At 39.3% G+C, this 22,550-nt stretch overlaps 1 protein-coding gene across 1 annotated transcript; it reads left to right on the forward strand.

The window, feature by feature from the left end:
- Window positions 1–8,498: 8,498 nt before the first annotated feature.
- Window positions 8,499–12,797, forward strand: LOC142528385 (uncharacterized). The gene is made up of 7 exons (XM_075633430.1): window positions 8,499–8,958; window positions 9,188–10,665; window positions 11,018–11,200; window positions 11,330–11,464; window positions 11,790–11,845; window positions 11,997–12,175; window positions 12,709–12,797. The coding sequence occupies exons 1-7, from the start codon at window positions 8,499–8,501 to the stop codon at window positions 12,795–12,797; spliced, it is 2,580 nt and encodes an 859-aa protein (XP_075489545.1).
- Window positions 12,798–22,550: the final 9,753 nt, after the last annotated feature.

Raw genomic sequence — 22,550 nt, forward strand, 5'->3', positions numbered from 1 at the left:
TCCTTTAAAAATACATTTTAATGCAACCATGTAGAAAAATATAATTTAAACATATCAATATGCACCACATAATTAATTTAATGCAATTAAAATAATTAATTAAAATACAAGAGAATTTAATAAATCGTATGCATGTGGTTCGCGTGGACCTTTAAATTTTCGGGGCGTTACATCTAGCTCCTTCCATTGCTATGTTATTGATATAGTTGTTGTTATATATTCATTGATCAAGGAATACCATTAAATTCATTGATAAAGGAGCTAGTAAGCCATTGTTGCCTACCAAATGTTTGTTCAATTACCTCAATGAAGTTCCTATGATTAAAGTAAATGATAGATAGTATTTACAGTGCATGTCATTGGCCGATTTCATGATGAATGTGTATCTCTCATAGTTTTGATATTTATATCAAATAGATACCTATTACATGGTCACAGGTCACAGAACTATCAATTCATTTCTTTAATTCATGCCAAGAAATATCATATATATTTCCTCGATATCTATTGCTCATTGAAGATGGTATTAAATTGTTTCTCATTGCCATAGCCATGTTATTCAAGCCAAGCCTATGTATATGTATTTGTTATTTATAGCTCTACTTACTGAGTTATAAACTCATTCCAGTTAATGTCATGTGATGCAGGTGACAAGAGTATGAAATGGATTGTCAAATGCGGAAGAAGTCATATAGAAAGATAAAGGAAACTTTTGTAATGTCACACTTATTTTGGTGTAGTGAATATTGGAAATTTTGAGTAACATGTATTTTGTAGAATGAATCAAGAAAAATTGTGGTGGCTTTTGAATATCTTTTGATGAGGATCTTGTGAATGGTTATGTTTAAAAGTTTGAAAATTTCATTATGCAAATAGTATCTTATTTTTCCTCTTTAAATTGTAAGGCTTCCGCGCATGTTATTTTTAAATTTTATTGTCATGGGAGTGGGGTGTTTCACCACACTTCATTTCTTTTAAATTGATTCAGCTCTTCTAGCATAGCTTCAATCCAACTAGTATCCAGAAGAGCTTCTTCATTCTTCTTTGGTTCATCCTGAGAGATAAAAGCAGCATGCATATATTCATTTATAATTTGCCTTCTGGTTCTTAATGGAACTGCTGGATTTCCAATAACCAAAGATGGAGGGTGTGATTTTCTTCAAACAAAAGGTTTTAAAGGGATTTTTTCCTTATTTAATGGATTCATGCTCAGCTAAAGCAGTAGCAGGTTCTGGAATGTCAGCTGCTGGTTCTAGTACATCTTATGTCTGAACAACTGGTTCTACCAGAGGAATGTCTGGTTCTGGATTTTGAGCATCTTTGACACTTGGTACTGCATCATCTTCACTATCCAGTTTCAGATGAATTCTCTCTAATCTGTTACCTAGATTTGGCATGTTAGAAATTTCAGGAGCACTGCTATCTTCATCAAAGACAACGTGAATAGATTCTTCAACATTAAGAGTTCTATTATTGAAAAATTATATATGCTTTGCTTACTGCTGAATATCCAAAAAATAGTCCAGCATCTTATTTTGAATCAAATACAGACAAATAATTTTTACCATTATTATGCACAAAACATCTGCAACCAAACACATGAAAATATGATACATTAGGCTTACTCACTTTCCATATCTCATATGGAGTCTGATTATGCCTCTTGTTGATCATGGTTCTGTTTTGTGTATAATACGCTGTGTTGATTGCTTCTGCCTAGAAGCGCTGAGAGATGTCTGCATCTGCTAGCATTGTTCTAGTAGATTCTTTAAGAGTCCTATTTCTCATCTCAGCTATCCCATTATGTTGAGGCGTTCTGGCAGCTGAATATTCATGATGAATACCATGTTCATCCAATAACTCAAGAATTTTGTTTGTAAATTCAGTGTCCCGATCACTTCTTATTTTAATGACAGAAACTGATTTTTCATTTTGAATCTTTTTCAGAAGCTGGAACAGGAGGCTACTGGTTTGATCTTTTCCAGCAAGAAAGATTACCCAAGTAAATCTAGAAAAGTCATCAACAACAACAAGAGTATATTTATTTCCCCTAAGCTCATGATAGGGATTGGACCAAACAAGTACATATGCAATAATTCCAAACATCTTGTTGTTTATTTACGACCTTTATTCTTGAAGCTAGATCTTACTTGTTTGCCAAGTTGAAATGCAGAACAAACATGATTCTAACTAATATCGGGTAAACCATCAACTATATTTTGCTTCTTGAGATTATTGATTGACTTGAAGTTAAGGTGATTCAAACTCTTGTGCCATACCCAATGTTTATCACTTAGGGAGGCAACTAAACATGTAGGAACATTAACATGATCTTTGTTCCATGATACTTTGTAAGTGTTGCCTTCCCTTATTCCGGTTAAGACTATAGACTCATTGGCATCTTTAACTATGCAGGTGTGCCTCTGAAAAGCAACTGAGTATACATTATCACACAGTTGACTAATGCTGATTAAATTGTAACAGATATTTTCAACCAAGAGTACATCATTTATAATGATATTACCATGGATAATCTTACCCTTACCCACAGTTTTACCTTTTGAGTTGTCCCCAAAAGTTATCTTTGATCCAGTACAACTCATTATTTCTGAAAGTAGACTCTTTTGTCCAGTCATATGTCTGGAACATCCACTGTCCAGATACCATGTAGAGCTGCTTATGTTGGCTTTCCTCTCCTGTTCCTGGAAGCACAAATTTTAGTAAATTGTACCCAATCTATTTGGGTCCAAGCCTTATCAGTCCTTTAGGAACCCACATTTGTACAATTCTAGGTGATATTGGACTTCGGGTATCCCCAGGGGTGTGTGCAACAGAAGGTCTGTTTGAAACGTCTACTCGTTTTAAAAGTGCGGGAATTTTTTTTTTTAAAAGCTCACATTTCGAAATAACATTTAAAATAACCATATTAAAGACAATAAAATTAGCGCAGTTTAAAAATAACCAATATCATCCAAGTTCAAACGTAAACGTAAATAAGTAAAATCGTAATATCATCGACGTGTAAAAATGTTTGACTCCTCTCAAAAACTCGTAAATCAAATGCGGAAAACGTTCGGTCCTTGGGTCATGTCATCGCACCAGGGCTGCCTACTCAGAGTTCGGCACCTCCAGTATCCTCAGCATCAAGCTCACATGCATCAGCTCTATCGTATCAGCTCTATTCGATGGATCCATCTACGTATAACCACAATACTGGGTGGCAGGGACATCAGCGATAGCATTATCCCGTCCACTGAGCCTTGGCCTCAGCTCATCATATCTCATGTCATCGTATACATATACATCGTCAGTCACAATCAATTCACATCCTATCAAAAACATCATCATATTCACCACTTAATAAAAACATGCATATACGTAACTTTTTCCTTAAAACCAAGCATGCACCGTATTTATCATAATTTCATAAAAATCATAAACGTGATACGTAAACATTTAAAACATGATAAAATGTGCTCAGGGCACTGTCTTGACCAAAATCTCACCCCAGGTGCAAAATGATCATTTTGCCCGTGGAAACTCGAAAATTATCGTTTCACCCTTGACCTCTAAAATAGACCCGAGGCTTACCAAACTCCTTAAAATTTCCCAAAACATTATTAAAAGCATTCCTAGACGTAAATTCAAGCCAAATTCACAACTTAACCGATTTGTTTTAAAACTTGGTCCAGGGTCCCGGTTTTAATATGAATCGAACACAAACTTAACCAAAACTTTCTCAACTTTCTATCACACCTAAAAAAACACTATAATGCTCCTAAAACCCAACAATTCAAGCCCCTAAACTCACGGCTGAATTCCAAAAATTACATAATATTTCGGACCTCCCTTATTGGCACTCCATCACCCTCATCTTCACAAAAACTCACGCCCCTAGCCTACCCCGACGGCACTAGCCTACCAGGGGCCTAGACCAGATTCTAAGGCACCTATTAGAACCAAGCCACCAGCCCCATGCATGCTACTAACAGCTACGAACCGAGAGACAACAACAAGATCCTACCGAGACCAACTCGTCTCTCCCTAACTTGATCGCTCGTTCCCTCGTTTCTAGCATGGTTCGAGCCATTCCAGACCCTGACTCAGACCCACCAGGGTCTGTTCCAGGGCTGGTGAAGGCCCTCACACAGCCAAGATATGAGGAAAGTTGATCGAACCCCTACACAACCCTCACACACGCTCGGCCTTCACGATTTCAACCAAACCGAACAAACTTCTCACTCCAGCGCCTACACCTCAACACTCTCGATCTGCACAGACCCTTGAAAACCTTAATTATCAGCCCCTTGCACCACATATCATCAAAACGTGAGTACCGATCAAAGAATAGCATGAACACATGCAAACCGAACATATAATTCAAGTACAGGGCTGGATAGAAGGTTTAGCATGCATAAATACATATACATCAGTAATATAATGTGAATGATGCGAGAATGATGTTACAAAGCATGTCTGATGATGATTGATGAACAAAACAAGAAGAGGGAGACACCGGATGAATTTCTTTGCAAGAATAATTGACCACTGAAGGCTTCCTCGATGAAGTGCTCTGAAAACTGTGAGGAAAAGATGAGGGAGAGGGGAGGTGTTGGCTAGATGATTTAGGTTTAGGTTAAAGAATGATTTGGGTGCTTAATTATATAATAAACAACTAGTTAATGGGCCCCAATTTGTTTAATTAAAATCTTAAAAGAGTTTTAGCCCAATAAGCTTCAAAATAGGCCTATTAAATCCAAACACGCTCCCGTAAAATATTTCGTGTTGGAAAGATTTTGAAAATATTAGCCGAACCCTCAAAGAATCCCGTGATTCGATAAAATTTGCGTATCAGGATAAAAATAAAATTCTGCAGGTGAAAATACCCAATAAAATCCTATTTTTTAAAAAAAAATACTCTTAAAACACCTTATATTATTTATAAAAATTTAATCGTGTAATAAAAATAATTTTCCTGAGAATTCGCCGGTCTCTGTTCCTCAATCGAGCGTGAAATGCATCTAAAAACCCTAATGCATGAACTTATAAATTTTCATGAATTAAATCCTATCATTCATGAATTAAATCCTATCATGTATGAATTATGCATAAAAATAATTAAACACATAATTACAAATAAAAATCCTAAATTTCATGCATTCAGATTAAGTGAATTTAAATTCCTGGATCTTACACTGTTATTTCTAACAGAATGCATTTTAGGATGTTGTTCTTCCCTTCTGTTTTTTATCGTTTGGTGTGTATCTCTTCTAAAATGATCTGCAATTATAGTACTGGTAGTTTCTAACCTTCACAGAGAGTTGTCCTACTGAGTTGAATCCTCTACTGGATCCAGTACTCTGATGGACTTTTCTCTTAGGTTCAACATAACCCAGACCATAATGATTACTTCTGTTCGTCTTATCTAAAAACCTTTCAAATTGAACAGTTAGTACTACGGGTTCATGTACCACACTGTATTTAACAAAGTGAATGTATTTGACTTTGCTCATATCCAGTTTTGGCTTTGTACTTGTTTCAGAAGTGCTTTCATCGTTACTGAATCCGATACCACTCCTGTCTCCAGATTGCTTATGTAATTCTTGCATCTTCTCTAATTAAACAGAAGACTTGTTCCATGCATTCACCAGAACCGATAGCTTCTGATTTTCAGACCTCATCGTATGGTAATCTGCATTTAATCTGTTACTCTCAGTTCTTAATTTACTTATCTCAACTTATAGATCACTGCAGCTGTTTCCGTGCAAGCAAGTAAACTTACTGATTTGATATTTCAAGTTTTGATTATCAATTTTAACTTCCTCGAATGATTGAGAAAGTCTTGAGTACTCTTCTACCATGTCATGCAGTGCTTTAACCAAATCATTTCGTGTAAATTCATCATAATCAAAGTCGAATACCTCTCCAGATGTCGAGGCTGATTCAGTATTCGCCATGAGACATTTTACTTCTTCTTCATCACTCTGAGTCAAAAGACTCAGAGCTAGAATTCGCCCACTTTGATTTACTTTCTTCAGCAATCATTGCTTTGCAGTCTCTTCTGGATTTCTTATCATTCCGCTTGTACTCCTTCTTCAGGTTATCCTTCTTAGGTTTCGGGAAATCAGCAATAAAATGTCCGATTTTTCCACTATTGAAGCATTCCATATCACCAGGTGGTGCTTGATAGATGAGGTTTTTACATGTTTTATTGCATTAGTTTGTGTGTATTTGCATTGTGCATTCGTACATTTCATTTACATTTTGTTCATTTTAGAGTAAACATATGCATTTGATCATGTCTCAGCTTTTGTGTGACAAATTTGCAGGAAAAATGACCGGAAAACCGAATATGGAGAAAAATGCGCAAGCCAAGATGGAAATGGCAGAAAGGCTGGCGCCCGAGCGGTAGAAAATTACCGCTCGGACGCGAGAGGTGATCCAAGCAGCAAATCTCCAGAGAGGATGGCGCTCGGGCGGTAATATTCTACCGCCCGGGCGCGAGTAATGATTTCCGATAAGAAAACTTACAGAAGACTCGGCACTCGGGAGGTAATTTTCTACCGCCCGAGCGCGATTTCCGCATTTCCCAAGCAATTTACAGAAGGTGTGGCGCTCGAGCGGTAATTGACTACCGCCCGAGCTCCACCTATTTTTGGAAAAAGTTCCTTGCCGATTCCTTACCTTATTCTGGGGATGTGGATGATATGGAGGGGATCTTTGGACATTTTGAGGGCATTCAGACATTATTCATCAGCCGCCACAAGCTTTGGAGAGGACTTTTGCGCTTGGAGTTGAAGATTCGAAGATTTCCGGGCATCATTCCTCGCATTTTCAGTCACGACTAGTATTTCGAATCTAGTTTTTATCATCCAAACATTGTTTTGTTTATTTCTACTATGAATTCGAGTAGCTAACTTTAAAATATTTGTTGGGATTTAAGGGGATCCTACCCCAAACTTTGATTTAATTAATTTATATTTCGATTGTTGCGTTATTCTTGAATGTGCTACTGTTTTCATTGTGTTGTTAGAGCGTAGCTAACTTTAACAACGTTTTTATATTGCGAGTGAGTTCGAGAGAATTACTTGTGATAGGAACGAGTAGTATAATCCGTGGATCTACAATTTACATAGATATATGAAATTGGATACGCGCCGATAGTCATAGTCCGGTAGGGCGAAAACTAGGGGATTTCATAGATCGACATGCGATTCACTCTTGATAAATAATTAAAGGCATTTAATTACTTGATTGAGTAGAATTAGTTTGGCATAGCTCGAGAGAGTGTGTTCAATTGAATAGGAAATCATGTCGGAGGCATATAATCATTATCGAACGAATTAATTAATTAACGAGGGGTAGGTGAATTGATATTCCCAACAAATTCATTTCTTATTGAATTTTAATCAACCATGTTAGATATTATATTTCATTATTTAATTATTGAATCTTTTTATTTGCATGTTTATTCAAGCATAGTAGTACTAAACCAATCAATCAAATTTCGTTGCTAACGATTGAATAACTGAAAATAATAATTGTCAAATACAGTCTTCAGTGTAACGATACTCGTACTCATGTACATTATACTCTTACTTGACATCGTGCACTTGCGATTAATTTTTGAGCATACAAAATCATATTTTTATTAAGGATTCCACAGTGCAAGTTTTGCTCGATTAAGTTTTTGGTGTCGTTGCCGGGGACATGTTAATCTACAATTTTATTTTCAATTATTTACTTTAGCATTCTCTATTTTACTTTATTTGACACCTTCGATTTCTTCGCAGGTATCTCTCTTGTGCATGCCAAGGTCTCTAGAGTCTGAACTAGAGATATTCGATCTCGAGATTGAAATAACCTTATGCAGGAGACGACAACAGCAGAGGCTAAAAGACATAATGAACAGGAACGAACGTGAGGAGGAGCATCACGAAGGTCTAAGGGTCGAAGAGCCAAGGCGCATACCCATGCTTGAGTATGCGCAACCGTCACTTGATGGAGCACGTCCAAGCATAGTGCGACCAACTGTCAGGGCAAACCAGTTCAAGATCAAGCCAGCCATAATTCAAATGATCCAGAACACTGTCCAATTCTGGGGGAATGCGCTAAATGATCCGAATACTCACATCGCCGACTTCTTAGAAATTTGCAATACTCTTAAATTTAATGAAGTTTCAGATGATGCTGTTAGACTACGTTTATTTCCGTTCTCTTTGCGTGATAAAGCTAAATCTTGGTTGAATTGTTTGCCTGTAGGGTCAATCACAACTTGGGAAGACATGGCTAAGGCATTCCTCTTGAAATACTTTCCTCCATCGAAAACCATGAAGCTGCGAGCGGACATAACCACCTTCTCTTAGTTTGAGCAGGAGTCACTCTACGAGGCTTGGGAGCGCTACGAAGACTTATTGTGAAGATGCCCACATCATGAGTTGCCTCTTGGGTTAGTTGTTCAAACTTTTTACTATGATTTAATTTCATCTAACCGAACCATGATAGATGTTGCGGCCTGCGAAAATCTGTTGAGGAAAACGGCCGAAGAGGGGTATGAGTTACTAGAGGAGATGGCTACTAGCAGCTATCACCCTCAATCTGAGAGGAACACTCCACGAAGGAATGCAGGAGTACACCAGGTAACTGATTTTTCAGCTGTCACTGCACAATTAGAAGCACTTAACAGGAAAATAGACAGCATGAACGTAAACGGGACAGCGATGCGCCTGCAAGAGATATTTTGTGAAAAATGCGGAGGAGAACATTATGTTAAGGACTGTCAAGACAGTGGTCCTTTCTATGTGAATGAGGAGGCACCAGTGAATCAAGTGGGGATTCCAAATCGTCCGAGGAATGATCCTTATTCAAATACATACAATCTTGGATGGAGACAACTCCCCAACTTCTCATGGGGTGGTCAAGGCAGTCAGACTCGACCACAAGGAGGACAGCAGTATAGTAAGCAACCGATGTATCGACATGATGCCTCGAGATGAGAAATCTAGTTTGGAGCAAATGATGTCTAAGTTCATTTCAGCCACCGAGACTAGACTGCAAAACCAGGATGCATCAATAAAGGGCTTGGAGAATCAGATAGGTCAATTGGCTAAAATTATCACAAGTAGAGAACCGGGCACCTTGCCAAGCAACACGGAAACTAACCCGAAAGAGCAAGTGAAAGCCATAGCGTTGAGGAACGGAAAAGTACTTGAACAAGAAGAGAAAGAAAAAGAAGATCAACGAAATGGAGCGATTGACACATCTACAAGTAAATCTTCTAAATCTACACCCACACCCACTGCACAATCTACAATTGCAATTCCACCACCTTTCCCTGCAGCATTAAGAAAGGCGAAATTGGATGCGCAATTCTGTAAGTTCTTAGAGATATTAAAAAAATTGCACATTAATATTCCTTTTGCTGATGCTCTGATGCAAATACCGAGCTATGCTAAATTTCTGAAAGACATCTTAGCTAACAAGAGGAAGTTGGAAGATCACATGACGATAAACTTGACTGAGAACTGCTCTGCATTGGTACAGAACAAGATACCATCGAAACTAAAAGACCCAGGGACTTTTTCTATTCCTTGCGTGATTGGTGATATTGTTTTTCATAAAGCCTTGTGTGATCTTGGAGCAAGTATAAATCTTATGCCGTTATCTGTATTCAGGAAACTCGGATTAGGAGAACCTAAGACAACAAGGATGTCCTTGCAACTAGTAGACAGATCTGTCAAATACCCGCGAGGAGTCATAGAGGACGTCCTGGTAAAGGTAGACAAATTCATATTTCCTGTAGATTTTGTAGTACTTGACATGGAGGAAGACGTGGAGATGCCCTTGATTTTGGGGAGACCATTCCTTGTGACTGGCAAGGCCCTGATTGATGTTCAAGAAGGGAAGTTGAGATTAAGATTGGGCGAGGAAGAAATTACTTTTGACGTCTTTACTGCTCTTAAGCACACATTGCACACCGATAGTTGTATTAGAATTGATGTTGTGGATTCACTTGTGTGTAATTTTGTGCAGGAGGCCATGAAAGACCCATTGGAAGCCACCCTCACAACTGAATTGGAGGATGATGATTTGGACGAAGAAAAAGCTGAAATAGTGGCATACTTTAATACCAACCATCCATGGAGAAAGCCAATGAGGATGAGACTGGAGGATTTAGGAGAGCACCGAGATTTGACCCCTCCAAAGTCAAGCATCGAGGAACCACCAACGCTTGAGCTCAAACCCTTACCTCCGCACCTAAAGTACGTATACATAGGTGAGAATAACACTTTACCTGTCATTATCTCTGCTGCTTTGACAGATGCTATGGAGGAACAATTGTTGCAAGTTCTCAAAGAGCACAAAAAGGCATTCGCCTGGAAGGTAGCAGACATCAAGGGAATCAGTCCATCGATCTGCATGCACAAAATCTTGATGGAAGAAAAGTATTCACCCCTCGTGCAACCTCAAAGACGACTCAATCCAAAGATGCAAGAGGTAGTGAAGGCTGAAACTATTAAGCTTCTCGATTCAGGTATTATCTATCCTATTTCCGATAGTGCATGGGTGAGTCCTGTTCAATGTGTGCCTAAGAAAGGTGGGATTACGGTGATCACTAATGAAAAGAATGAACTTATTCTCATGAGGACTGTTACGGGGTGGAGAGTGTGTATTGACTATAGGAAGTTGAATGATGCCACCCGTAAGGACCACTTTCCCCTTCCCCTTTATTGATCAAATGTTGGAGAGACTAGCGGGGCATGAGTTTTACTGTTTTCTAGATGGGTATTCGGGGTATAATTAGATCACTATTGCACCTGAGGACCAAGAGAAAACCACTTTCACTTGTCCTTATGGAACTTTTGCTTTTCGCCGTATGCCTTTTGCTCTTTGTAATGCACCTGCTACATTTCAGCGCTGCATGATTGCTATATTCCATGATATGATTGAAACCTTTCTTGAAATATTTATGGATGACTTTTCTATATTTGGTACAACATTTGATGAGTGTTTGCAGAATTTGAGATCCGTGCTGAGGAGGTGCGAGGAGACTAACCTGGTACTTAATTGGGAGAAGTGCCACTTCATGGTCCAAGAGGGAATTGTCCTAGGTCATAAGATTTCAGAGTATGGAATAGAGGTGGATAAGGCAAAAGTGGAAGTTATCAAGAACTTACCACCTCCGACATCCATAAAGGGAGTTAGAAGCTTTTTAGGCCACGCCGGTTTCTATCGGCGTTTTATCTGAGATTTTTCTAAAATTACCAAACCTCTTTCTTCCTTACTTATGAAAGATGTACCTTTTGATTTTAATGCTGACTGTGTACAGGCATATGAGGATTTGAAGGAGCGCTTGGTGACAGCTCCTGTCTTGGTGGCACTAGATTGGGATCTACCCTTCGAGGTCATGTGCGATGCCAGTGATGCTGCGGTTGGTGTCGTCCTTGGCCAAAGGCGGAACAAGGTATTCACACTATATACTATGCAAGTAAGACTCTAGATGAAGCACAACTAAATTATGCCACCACTGAAAAAGAGTTACTTGCAGTAGTATTTGCACTCGACAAGTTCCATGCATACCTAGTTTTGTCTAAAGTAATTGTGTTTACTGACCACTCTAGCTCTTAAATATCTGCTTGCTAAGAAAGAGGCCAAACAATGATTGCTTAGGTGGATATTACTTCTCCAAGAGTTTGACCTCGAAATAAAAGATAAAAAAGGTGTAGAAAATGTGGTGGCGGACCATTTTTCTAGCACTAGAGCTTATTAGTAATGACTGTGTAAATCAGGCTATTGATGATTGGTTTCCTGATGAGCAACTGTTTGAGGTGAAATATTGTCCTTGGTATGCAAATTTTGCTAACTTTCTTGTCACAGGAACACCTCAACCAAATCTATCGTTTCACCAACTGAAAGAAATTTTCTTCTGACGTGAAGTATTATTTTTGGGAGGAACCGTTTTTGTTTAAGATTTGTGCAGATGCCATGATAAGAAGGTGTGTTGCAGAGGAAGAGTTTGGTAAAATTCTTAACCATTGCCATGACCGTGAGGTAGGTGGTCATTTTGGACCAACCAAGACGGCATCCAAGGTACTTGAATGTGTCTTTTATTGGCCAACCCTCTTTAAGGATGCTCGTTCTTATGTGATTACCTGTGATAAATGCCAGCGGACAGGTAACATATCTAACCGTCATGAAATGCCATTAAATAATATTCTTGAGTGTGAGGTTTTTGATGTATGGGGATAGATTTCATGGGACCGTTTTCTAGTTCGTTCACGAAAAAATATATCTTGGTTGCGGTTGATTATGTGTCTAAGTGGGTAGAGGCAGAAGCTTATGCCACTAATGATGCTCAAGTGGTCCTGAAATTTTTAAAGAAAAATATTTTTAACAGGTTTGGGACACCAAGAGCAATCATTAGTGATGGTGGCACCCATTTTTACAACAAATTATTTGAAAAACTTTTGAGCAAATACGGTGTCACACACAAGATCTCTACCCCATATCAACCCCAAACGAGTGGTCAAGTGGAAGTGTCGAACCGAGAGATAAGGAGAATTTTAGAGAAAGTGGTAGGTGTAAGTCGGAAGGACTGGTCTATGAAGTTAGATGATGCTCTTTGGGCATATAGGATTGCTTTTAAAACACCTATAGGCACTACACCATATAGGTTGTTGTTTGGTAAAGCATGTCACTTACCTGTAGAGTTGGAGCATCGAGCATACTGGGCCACAAAAGCATTAAACTTTAACTGTACTGCTGCAGGTGAACGACGTCTGTTGCAACTGGATTAGTTGGAGGAATTCCGGAACATGGCATATGATCTTGCACTATCATACAAGGAGAAAACAAAGAAGGCTCATGACAAGCGGATCGTCGAGAGGGAATTCAAGGAAGGTGAAAACGTCCTGCTCTACAAATCCCGATGGCGACTCTTTCCCGAAAAATTGAAGTCATGATGGTCTGGTCCATTCGTGATTTCCAAAGTTTACCCATCGGGAGCTATTGAATTGCAAGATGGCAAGGATGGGACATTTACGGTCAATGCCCATCGACTGAAGCACTACATGGGTGGCACAGCTGAGCCACAACTTGGAATCATCCGGTTCCAAGACAATCCGAACTAAAACTGACCGACAGTCAAGCTCTCGACTATAAATTGAGAACTACCTCTCTTTCTCTTATCTTGCATTTAATTTGATATTTAGGTTATGTTAGTTATGTTTTATTTATTTTTATTGTTTTGTTTTCATTTTTTTTATAAAAAAATTAAAAAAATAAAAAAATAAATAATAAATAAAATGCGGGGATAATTTTCCAGAGAGCTCGGCGCTCGGGCGGTAATTTTCTACCACTCGAGCGCGAATACTTATTTCGAAAACAACTTTCCAGAGAGCTCGGCGCTCGAGCAGTAATTTTTTACCGCTCGAGCCCGCCTGCGATTAAAATCGCGATTCCCCTTCCCCCTTTCTCATTCTGAAAATCCCCAAATCCCTCACAACCCTCTCGCCACCCTTTTCGGTTTTCTTGTGCAGGCACTTCGCTCCCTACTCAAATTCCCAGGCAAGGCGGAACAATCTTGATGCAAACATGGTTGATCAAGCACCAAAGAAAACATGGGAGTCGTTGGAGTTGCCCGAAGGACCTATAACGAGGGGACGTAGCAAGAAGTTTAAAGAAGCACTTCAAGGACTCATGATGAACTACCAAGGAGGATCTACAAATTGGGTGACTAAATTAGAGGAGGTTGGGAAGCATGGGAATAATATTGGAGGTTTTTGGAATGTTATTCAAGTGCAATTGCCGAAGGTCCAGCGCACCCGCGCTAAAACAGAGACCGCACCCGCGGTCCAATGGCCGAAGGACAAGCGCACCCGCGCTAATAAAGGGACCGCACCCGCGGTCCATGATAATCAAATTTCCCGAAGCTGCAGCGCACCCGCGGTCGGAACATCAGCGCACCCGCGGTCTTCACTGCCGTGTCAAACTTGCTAGACAACTTTCTTTGTGACTTTTTGCACTACTTTTTATTATTTTATTGTATTTATATGCATTGTATCAACCAAAAACGTGATAATTCAGAAGTTTAAACATTATTGGAGATTTTCTCTCAATATTCAAGGCTATTTTAGCTTTGGTTCATAACAAAATCAAACTTATCAAAGATTGCATCTTTGTGGCGTTTGTCGATTGTTTTTCGCTCGAATTGTCAAAACAAGATCTTTGAAGGTTCGTTTGAAATTCAATTGTTTTATCGTTGATATTTGTTGCTAAGTTTTAATGGCTTAGAGGTGAATATCACAAATCGTTACTTGTTTCAAAAGATCGGGACAACATAATCGATCCTTGTTTGTTATTGAATTGATGGTGCAATTTCGATATTCGTGCTTGCTTTTCATTCGTACGAGGTTTCGTATCATTTGGTATCAGAGCTTTGGCTCATTGAATTCAAGTAAGTATCTTGTTCTTAATTTTCAGATCTGTCTAAAATTTTGTTCTGTTTCAGATCTGTGGTATCCTTTCGTTTCTTTTGTCAAATCTTTCTATATAAAAATATATATATATATATATATATATATATAAGAAAAGAAAAATATAAATTTCATTCTGTTATCAGATCTGTGTTATTCCTTCGTTTCTGTTTTCAGATCTGTGTAATCCTTTGTTCTGTTTTCAAATCTGTGTTATTCTAGTGTTCTTGGCTTTGTGCAATCCAAGTGAGACAGTTGCAAGTGTCACAAGTTGAATCTTGATAGTTTGGTATACAAATATAAAGATTGATCACATCTTTGAGAGAACTATCACATTCGAGTGAAAATATTTGAGTGCGAGTGTTATTTCTTTGGATTGATTGTGAGAATTTGGGTGAGGAACATCTTTTATTTCTACTAACATTTTCTTGCAAGTACAAAATCTAAAAGTAAAATGGAGAGGGAAGTAGGAGAAAGTTCGAACCAGGGGTTGTCTAAGGTTCAAATGGAGGCGTTATTTGGGCATTTTAGTAGAATGATGAGGGCCGAGTTGGATCCTTTATATGAGAGGTTGGATAGGCTTGAAGTTAGCACTAGTGAAAATAAATCTAAACCTAAAGGTTTGGGTACAGTCGAAGAAGAAGAGGATGATTATGAATTAGGAGTAGAATAGGAGAGTCAAAACGAGAACTGGGGTAGGAGCGGAAGAGGTAGAGGATTTGGTAGGGGAAGAAGAGAAGCCTTACGGGGTAGGTACGATGATGGGAATAAGGAAGATAATAACATAGGTAGCATTAAGATGAAAATTCCGTCGTTCCATGGTAAGTCGGATCCAGAGGCTTATTTAGAATGGGAAAAGCGAGTTGAATTTGTGTTTGATTGTCACCATTATTCTGAACTCAAAAAGGTTAGGTTGGTCGTGGTTGAGTTTGTTGATTATGCACTTATTTGGTGGGATCAATTAGTAACCACTAAGAGAAGATGCAATGAGAGGCCTATAGAAACTTGGGCTGAGATGAAGAGCGTAATGAGGAAGAGGTTTGTACCAAATCACTACTATAGAGAAATGTTTAAGAAGTTACAAACTTTGAGACAGGGTGTGAAGAGTGTTGAGGACTACTATAAAGAGTTGGAAGTAGTCATGATTAGAACAAATATATATGAGGATAGTGAGGCTACTATGGCTCGTTTTCTGTGTGGTTTGAACAAGGAAATTCAAGACCAAGTGGAGCTTAGACATTACTTGGATCTAGATGAAATGGTGTAGATGGCGATAAAAGTGGAGCAACAACTCAAGAGGAGAGGAGCTGGCCGTACCACACAATATGGGAATACATCTACACCTTGGCGTTCCAACGTTGTTAAACGTGAATAAAGCAAGGTAGTGGTCAAACCCAAAGTTGACATTAGACAGGAGGCACCTAAACAGGGAGTGCAAGGTAAACCTGAAACTCCTATTAATCGTTCTAGAGATATTAAATGTTTTAGGTGTCAAGGAGTTGGTCATATTGCTAGCCAATGTCCCAATAAAAGGGTAATGGTGTTGAATAATTATGGGGAGTATGAATCTCATAGTGAGGGAGATGATGGAGAGGATGAAGATGAGATGCCTGCATTAGAGGATCCTGATGAGGGATACGAGGCAGTTGTGGGCGAAGCATTAGTGACTAGGCGTATAAGGAGTACCCAAGTCAAGGAAGAAGAAACTAACCAAAGGGAAAACTTATTCCATACTAGGTGTTTTGTCAATGGCAAGGTTTGCAATCTTATTATAGATGGAGGAAGTTGTACCAATGTTGCTAGTTTTGAGATGGTTGAAAAATTGAGCTTGCCTACTTTGAAACATCCTCAACCATATAGGCTACAGTGATTGAATGACTGTGCTGAAGTGAAAGTGAACAAACAAGTCTTGGTTGCGTTTTCGATTGGGAAGTATATTGATGAGGTGTTATGTGATGTGGTGCCAATGCATGCTTGTCATATTTTGTTAGGGAGACCATGGCAATATGATAGGCAAGTGACACATGATGGGTTTAAAAATAGATATTCTTTTGTACTCAAGAAAGAACCCATTGTTTTACTTCCTTTGTCCCCAAAACAAATCATGGAAGACCAACGACAAAAGAAAAAAAGAGACGAGGCCGAAAGAAAGAGTGAAAAGAAAAGTGAGGTGGCCTTAAACAAACAAGAAAAAGATATGGTCAAAAAAATAAGTGATAAAAAAAATGATGAGATGACCATAGAGATAAAAAAAGAGGGAAAAGAAAATGAGAGTAAAGAGGTCAAAAAGAAAACATATATGGCCCAAAAGAGTGATATGAAACAATTGTTGCACACACATGATACACTTGTGTCGATTCTTTACAAAGAGATTCTCTTTAACACAAGTGATATAGCCGAAAATCTTCCGAGCATTGTTGTTTCCCTTTTGCAGGAGTTTGATGATATATTTCCGGATGAGCTACCTCAAGGAATACCACCATTGAGGGGGATTGAGCACCAAATTGATTTTGTGCCCGGAAGTGCATTGCCAAATCGTCCAGCTTATAGAAGCAATCCGGATGAGACTAAGGAGCTTCAGCGACAGGTAAGTGAATTGTTAGATAGGGGTTTTGTGCGTGAGTCCATATCTCCTTGTGCTGTACCTGTTTTATTAGTTCCTAAGAAAGATGGATCATGGCGAATGTGTGTAGATTGTAGGGCAATCAATAATATAACTATCAAGTATAGGCATCACATACCTAGGTTAGATGATATGTTAGATGAGTTGCATGGTGCATGTATTTTTAGTAAGATTGATTTAAAAAGTGGTTATCACCAAATTAGAATGAGGGAAGGTGATGAGTGGAAAACGACATTTAAAACCAAATATGGGTTATATGAGTGGATGGTCATGCCTTTTGGCTTAACTAATGCTCCTAGTACGTACCTTTATGAGGTTGATGAATCATGTTTTGCGTGCTTACATAGGAAAATTTGTTGTGGTTTATTTTGATGATATTCTTGTGTATAGCAAAGATTTAGAAGAGCATGTTGAGCATTTGAGACTTATACTGACAACACTTAGGGCTGAACATTTATATGCTAATCTTAAGAAATGTGATTTTTGTACAAGAGAACTTGTCTTTCTTGGTTTTGTGGTAAGTTCACAGGGGATACAAGTGGATGAGGACAAGGTAAGTGCTATTCGAGATTGGCCAACGCCTGCTAATGTTAGTCAAGTTCGAAGCTTTCATGGTCTTGCAAGCTTCTATAGGAGGTTTGTAAAAGATTTTAGCACACTGGCGGCACCGATGACGACGGTGATTAAGAAGAACGTTCCATTCCATTGGGGCGAGGAGCAAGAGAAGTCTTTTAATATTATTAAACAAAAATTAATTAATGCGCCTTTACTTGTTTTGCCTGATTTTTCTAATACTTTTGAAATTGAATGTGATGCTTCAGGTGTAGGTATTGGAGGTGTTTTGATGCAAGGAGGACGACCAGTGGCGTACTTTAGTGAGAAACTCAATGGAGCAGCACTGAACTATCCAACGTATGACAAGGAGTTGTACGCGCTTGTGAGGACTTTGAAGATGTGGCAACACTACTTGAGGCCTAAGGAGTTTGTGATTCATACCGATCATGAGTCTCTAAAGTACCTTAGGGGACAACAGAAACTGAACAAGCGGCATGCCAAGTGGGTGGCATTCATAGGAACATTTCTCTACATAATCAAATACAAACAAGGTAAGGATAATGTAGTGGCCGACGCACTATCACGGAGGTACGTACTAATTTCTACCTTGGATTCAAAAATTTTGGGATTTGAATATGTGAAAGAATTGTATGCGATGGATGAGGATTTTAAGAAAGTATTTGAAACATGTATGCATGGTCCACATGATAAATTTTATTTGCATAATAGGTTTTTGTTTAGAGAAGATAGATTGTGCATTCCTAAGTCATCAATTCGTGAATTACATGTGAGGGAGGCACATGGTGGTGGTTTGATGGGGCACTTTGGTGTGGCTAAAACTTTGAGTTGTTTGCATGAGCATTTTTATTGGCCACATATGAAACGTGATGTTGAACGTGTTTGTGAAAAATGCATTACTTGTAGACAAGCTAAGTCTAGAACACAACTACATGGATTGTATGCACCACTTCCTGTTCCTAGTGAACCTTGGATTGATATTTCTATGGATTTTGTTTTAGGTTTGCCAAGGACTAAGAAGGGGAGGGATTCAATATTTGTTGTTGTTGATAGATTCTCTAAAATGGCACATTTTATTGCTTGTCATAAAACCGATGATGCATCCAACATTGCAGATTTGTTTTTAAGGAAGTCGTTAGGTTGCATGGTATGCCTAGTACTATTGTATCTGACCGTGATGTTAAATTTTTGAGTTACTTTTGGAAAACTTTGTGGGCTAAGCTTGGCACTAAACTGTTGTTTTCTACTACATGTCATCCTCAAACGGATGGACAAACTGAAGTTGTTAATAGAACTCTAGGAACACTTTCGCGTGCTATACTCAAAAAGAACTTGAAAAATTGGGAAGAATGTTTGTCATTTGTTGAGTTTGCTTATAACCGTAGCGTGCATTCTACTACGAATTATTCACCATTTGAGATTGTTTATGGTTTTAATCCTTTAACTCCTTTGGATTTGATGTCTTTGCCTTTGAGTGAAAGGTTGAACATGGATGGTAAGAAGAAAGCTGAATTCGTTAGAAGTTTGCATGAGAAGGTCAAGAATAACATCGAGAAGAAGAATTTACAATATACGAAGCAAGCCAACAAGGGAGGAGAAAAGATGGTTTTTGAAAAGGGAGATTAAGTGTGGTTGCACTTAAGAAAGGAAAGATTTCCAGAAAAGCGACGTTCGAAACTCTTACCTAGGGGTGATGGACCATTTCAAGTGCTTGAAAAGATCAACGACAATGCCTACAAATTAGACCTACCAGGTGAGTACAATGTCAGTTCTACTTTTAATGTTAGTGATCTTTCGTTGTTTGATGTAGGAGATGATCAAGATTTGAGGACAAATCCTTTTCATGAAGGGGAGAATGATGCAAACGTGGTTGATCAAGCACCAAAGAAAACATGGGAGTCGTTGGAGTTGCCCGAATGACCTATAACGAGGGGACGTAGCAAGAAGTTTAAAGAAGCACTTCAAGGACTCATGATGAACTACCAAGGAGGATCTACAAATTGGGTGACTAAATTAGAGGAGGTTGGGAATCATGGGAATAATATTGGAGGTTTTTGGAATGTTATTCAAGTGCAATTGCCGAAGGTCCAGCGCACCCGCGCTAAAACAGAGACCGCACCCGCGGTCCAATGGCCGAAGGACAAGCGCACCCGCGCTAATAAAGGGACCGCACCCGCAGTCCATGATAATTGAATTTCCCGAAGCTGCTGCGCACCCGCGGTCGGAACATCAGCGCACCCGCGGTCTTCACTGCCGTGTCAAACTTGCTAGACAACTTTCTTTATGACTTTTTGCACTACTTTTTATTATTTTATTGTATTTATATGCATTGTATCAACCAAAAACGTGATAATTCAGAAGTTTAAACATTATTGGAGATTTTCTCTCAATATTCAAGGCTATTTTAGCTTTGGTTCATAACAAAATCAAACTTATCAAAGATTGCATCTTTGTGGCGTTTGTCGATTGTTTTTCGCTCGAATTGTCAAAACAAGATCTTTGAAGGTTCGTTTGAAATTCAATTGTTTTATCGTTGATATTTGTTGCTAAGTTTTAATCGCTTAGAGGTGAATATCACAAATCGTTACTTGTTTCAAAATATCGGGACAACATAATTGATCCTTGTTTGTTATTGAATTGAGGGTGCGATTTCGATATTCGTGCTTGCTTTTCATTCGTACGAGGTTTCGTATCAAATCTTCATAGGGAAACAAGACTCACCTCTCTCCGGTCATGCACCATCTCCATCAACACCACCATGGCTCCCAAGAAACAACGAGGTAATCCCGGTTCCTCCTCTTCATCTTCATCCTTTGATAGACATCGTTTTGTGAGTGAGGCGGCTAGGGTTAGATACGATTATGCTAAGATTCACAGAAACCCTATAGCCGAGAGGGGGTTCCGTAGACAATTTGAGGATAGACACTTAGGGCCCTTTGTGGATTTGGAAAGACGGGGATGGGCACAATTTGGAAATCAACCTTCGGCTGCAGTGGTCTCAGTGGTGCGGGAATTTTATGCAAATGCTGCGGAAGGGAAGGATGGTACGATTTTTGTTAGAGGTCGACTTGTTCTATGTGACTCGGGTGCAATTAACTCACTATTAGAGACATTTGACGTTGATGACTCACAATTTGAGGCATTGGTCGCCGACCCCGATTATGATATGATCCTCGCAGAGCTGTGCCATCCGGGCGTGATGTGGAAACCATTGGGCGGACCGCCAAGATGCTTTGACGAGAAGTATTTGAAAGCGGGAATTGCCCTTTGGAATCTATTTGTGGCCCGAAGGATGATGCCGGTCTTGCATAAGAGCGAGGTGCAAAAAGAGCGGCCAGTGCTCCTGTTTGCTTTGACTGCTAGATACAACATAAATGTGGTCAAACTTATAAATTCTCAGATCATGTTGAGTGCTCACAATAGTCATGTCGGTCTCTTCTTCCCCACCATCATCTCTAAATTGTGTGCGAGGGCGGGAGTTGTATTCCGTGATGATGAGGAGTGGTTGCAGCCGATGAAGGATATTTGTGTAGATGACTTACAGCGGAAGAGGGCAAAACGGCACGTAGACTTTCCCACTCAGGAGGAGGAGGCAGGTGGATCAAGCACCGCCATCCCTCGTCGCCCACAACCCCGCAGGCACACTCAGAACGACAAAATGGACAAGAGTCTTGCCTTCATGGCTCACCAGGAGCAGGTCAACACCAACGTCACGGCACATCTTGCCCGTCTCGACTCCATGATGCGCACTTATGCTCATCCACGGGGGCGTAGATCCAGGGACCATACCACCACGTCCGTCGTTCATTCCCCCCTACCAGTTTCAGTATGACTATCTTCCGCAAGAGGATGCAGCCAAAGTGCCCCCACCGGAGCACGACGAGGAGGAGCCTTGATCAGGGGAGTTCACTGTTTCCTCTTTCTCCGCGTTTTATTTGAGTTTTTTTTTCTTTTTTTTACTACTTTATGTTTTATTTCGTACCATTATTTCAGTCTAGCAAGTAGTTTGCAATTTTATTCTGTGTTTGCATTCGTGTGTGAACTTTTGTGTTTTGTTTTTTTTTTTTTTTGTGCAATTGATACATTGCACACCTTTAGTATGAGGGGGTCGTTTTTCGTATTTGTCTTGCATGAGTGTCAGATGATGGTGAAACTAGTAAATTGGTAGCTAATGATGATTGTGGGATAAATGAACTGCATGTTGCTTAGTCTTATCACTCGTTATGAATCCCCAGGTGAATTGAAATCTTTTTATGCACATATAGTGGATTTTGATAGTGGTGTCGATTACAGTTAAGTTCAAAATAATCTGTGAGGGGAACTGGAGAAACATAAGATGCGAGTAGAACTTGAATGATTACCTGTTGAAATGAGTAACCAACCAGTAGCATGAACTCAAGTAGAAAATCCTTCATCAATCGTGCATAGGACCAAAAAATTCATCCCTAGGCCAGATAAATAAACATACCCTATATCCCAAGCCTAGGGAATACGCATGAGAAAACTATGCGGCAAAAAAAAAAAGAAAAAAGGGGAAGTAAGGTGTGGGGGAGCCAAAAAGGGATGAAATTTTATCCCAAGGATAAAAATATGGAGATGTAAGGCGTTGAAGAATATCAGAGAAAATTTCTGACAAGTGCATTGTGAAAATGATCTACGTACTCCCAATCTTTCTGAACCACTTGAGCACTTATTGCTATTGACTCCCTACATTGTGTTGTTCAACTATGAAACTCTACCACTTTACATGTTTACTGGTTGGTCCCAAATGGAAACAGAACTCAGGAAAGAGAAACTTGCGTTGACTTGTTGATTCGGCGACCCACATGATTTGCGAATAATACTGTCTGAAACACAAGCTAGAAAAATCCATAGCACAC

This window comes from Primulina tabacum, chromosome 16 (assembly GCF_025594145.1).
Source record: "Primulina tabacum isolate GXHZ01 chromosome 16, ASM2559414v2, whole genome shotgun sequence".
NCBI lineage: Eukaryota > Viridiplantae > Streptophyta > Magnoliopsida > Lamiales > Gesneriaceae > Primulina > Primulina tabacum.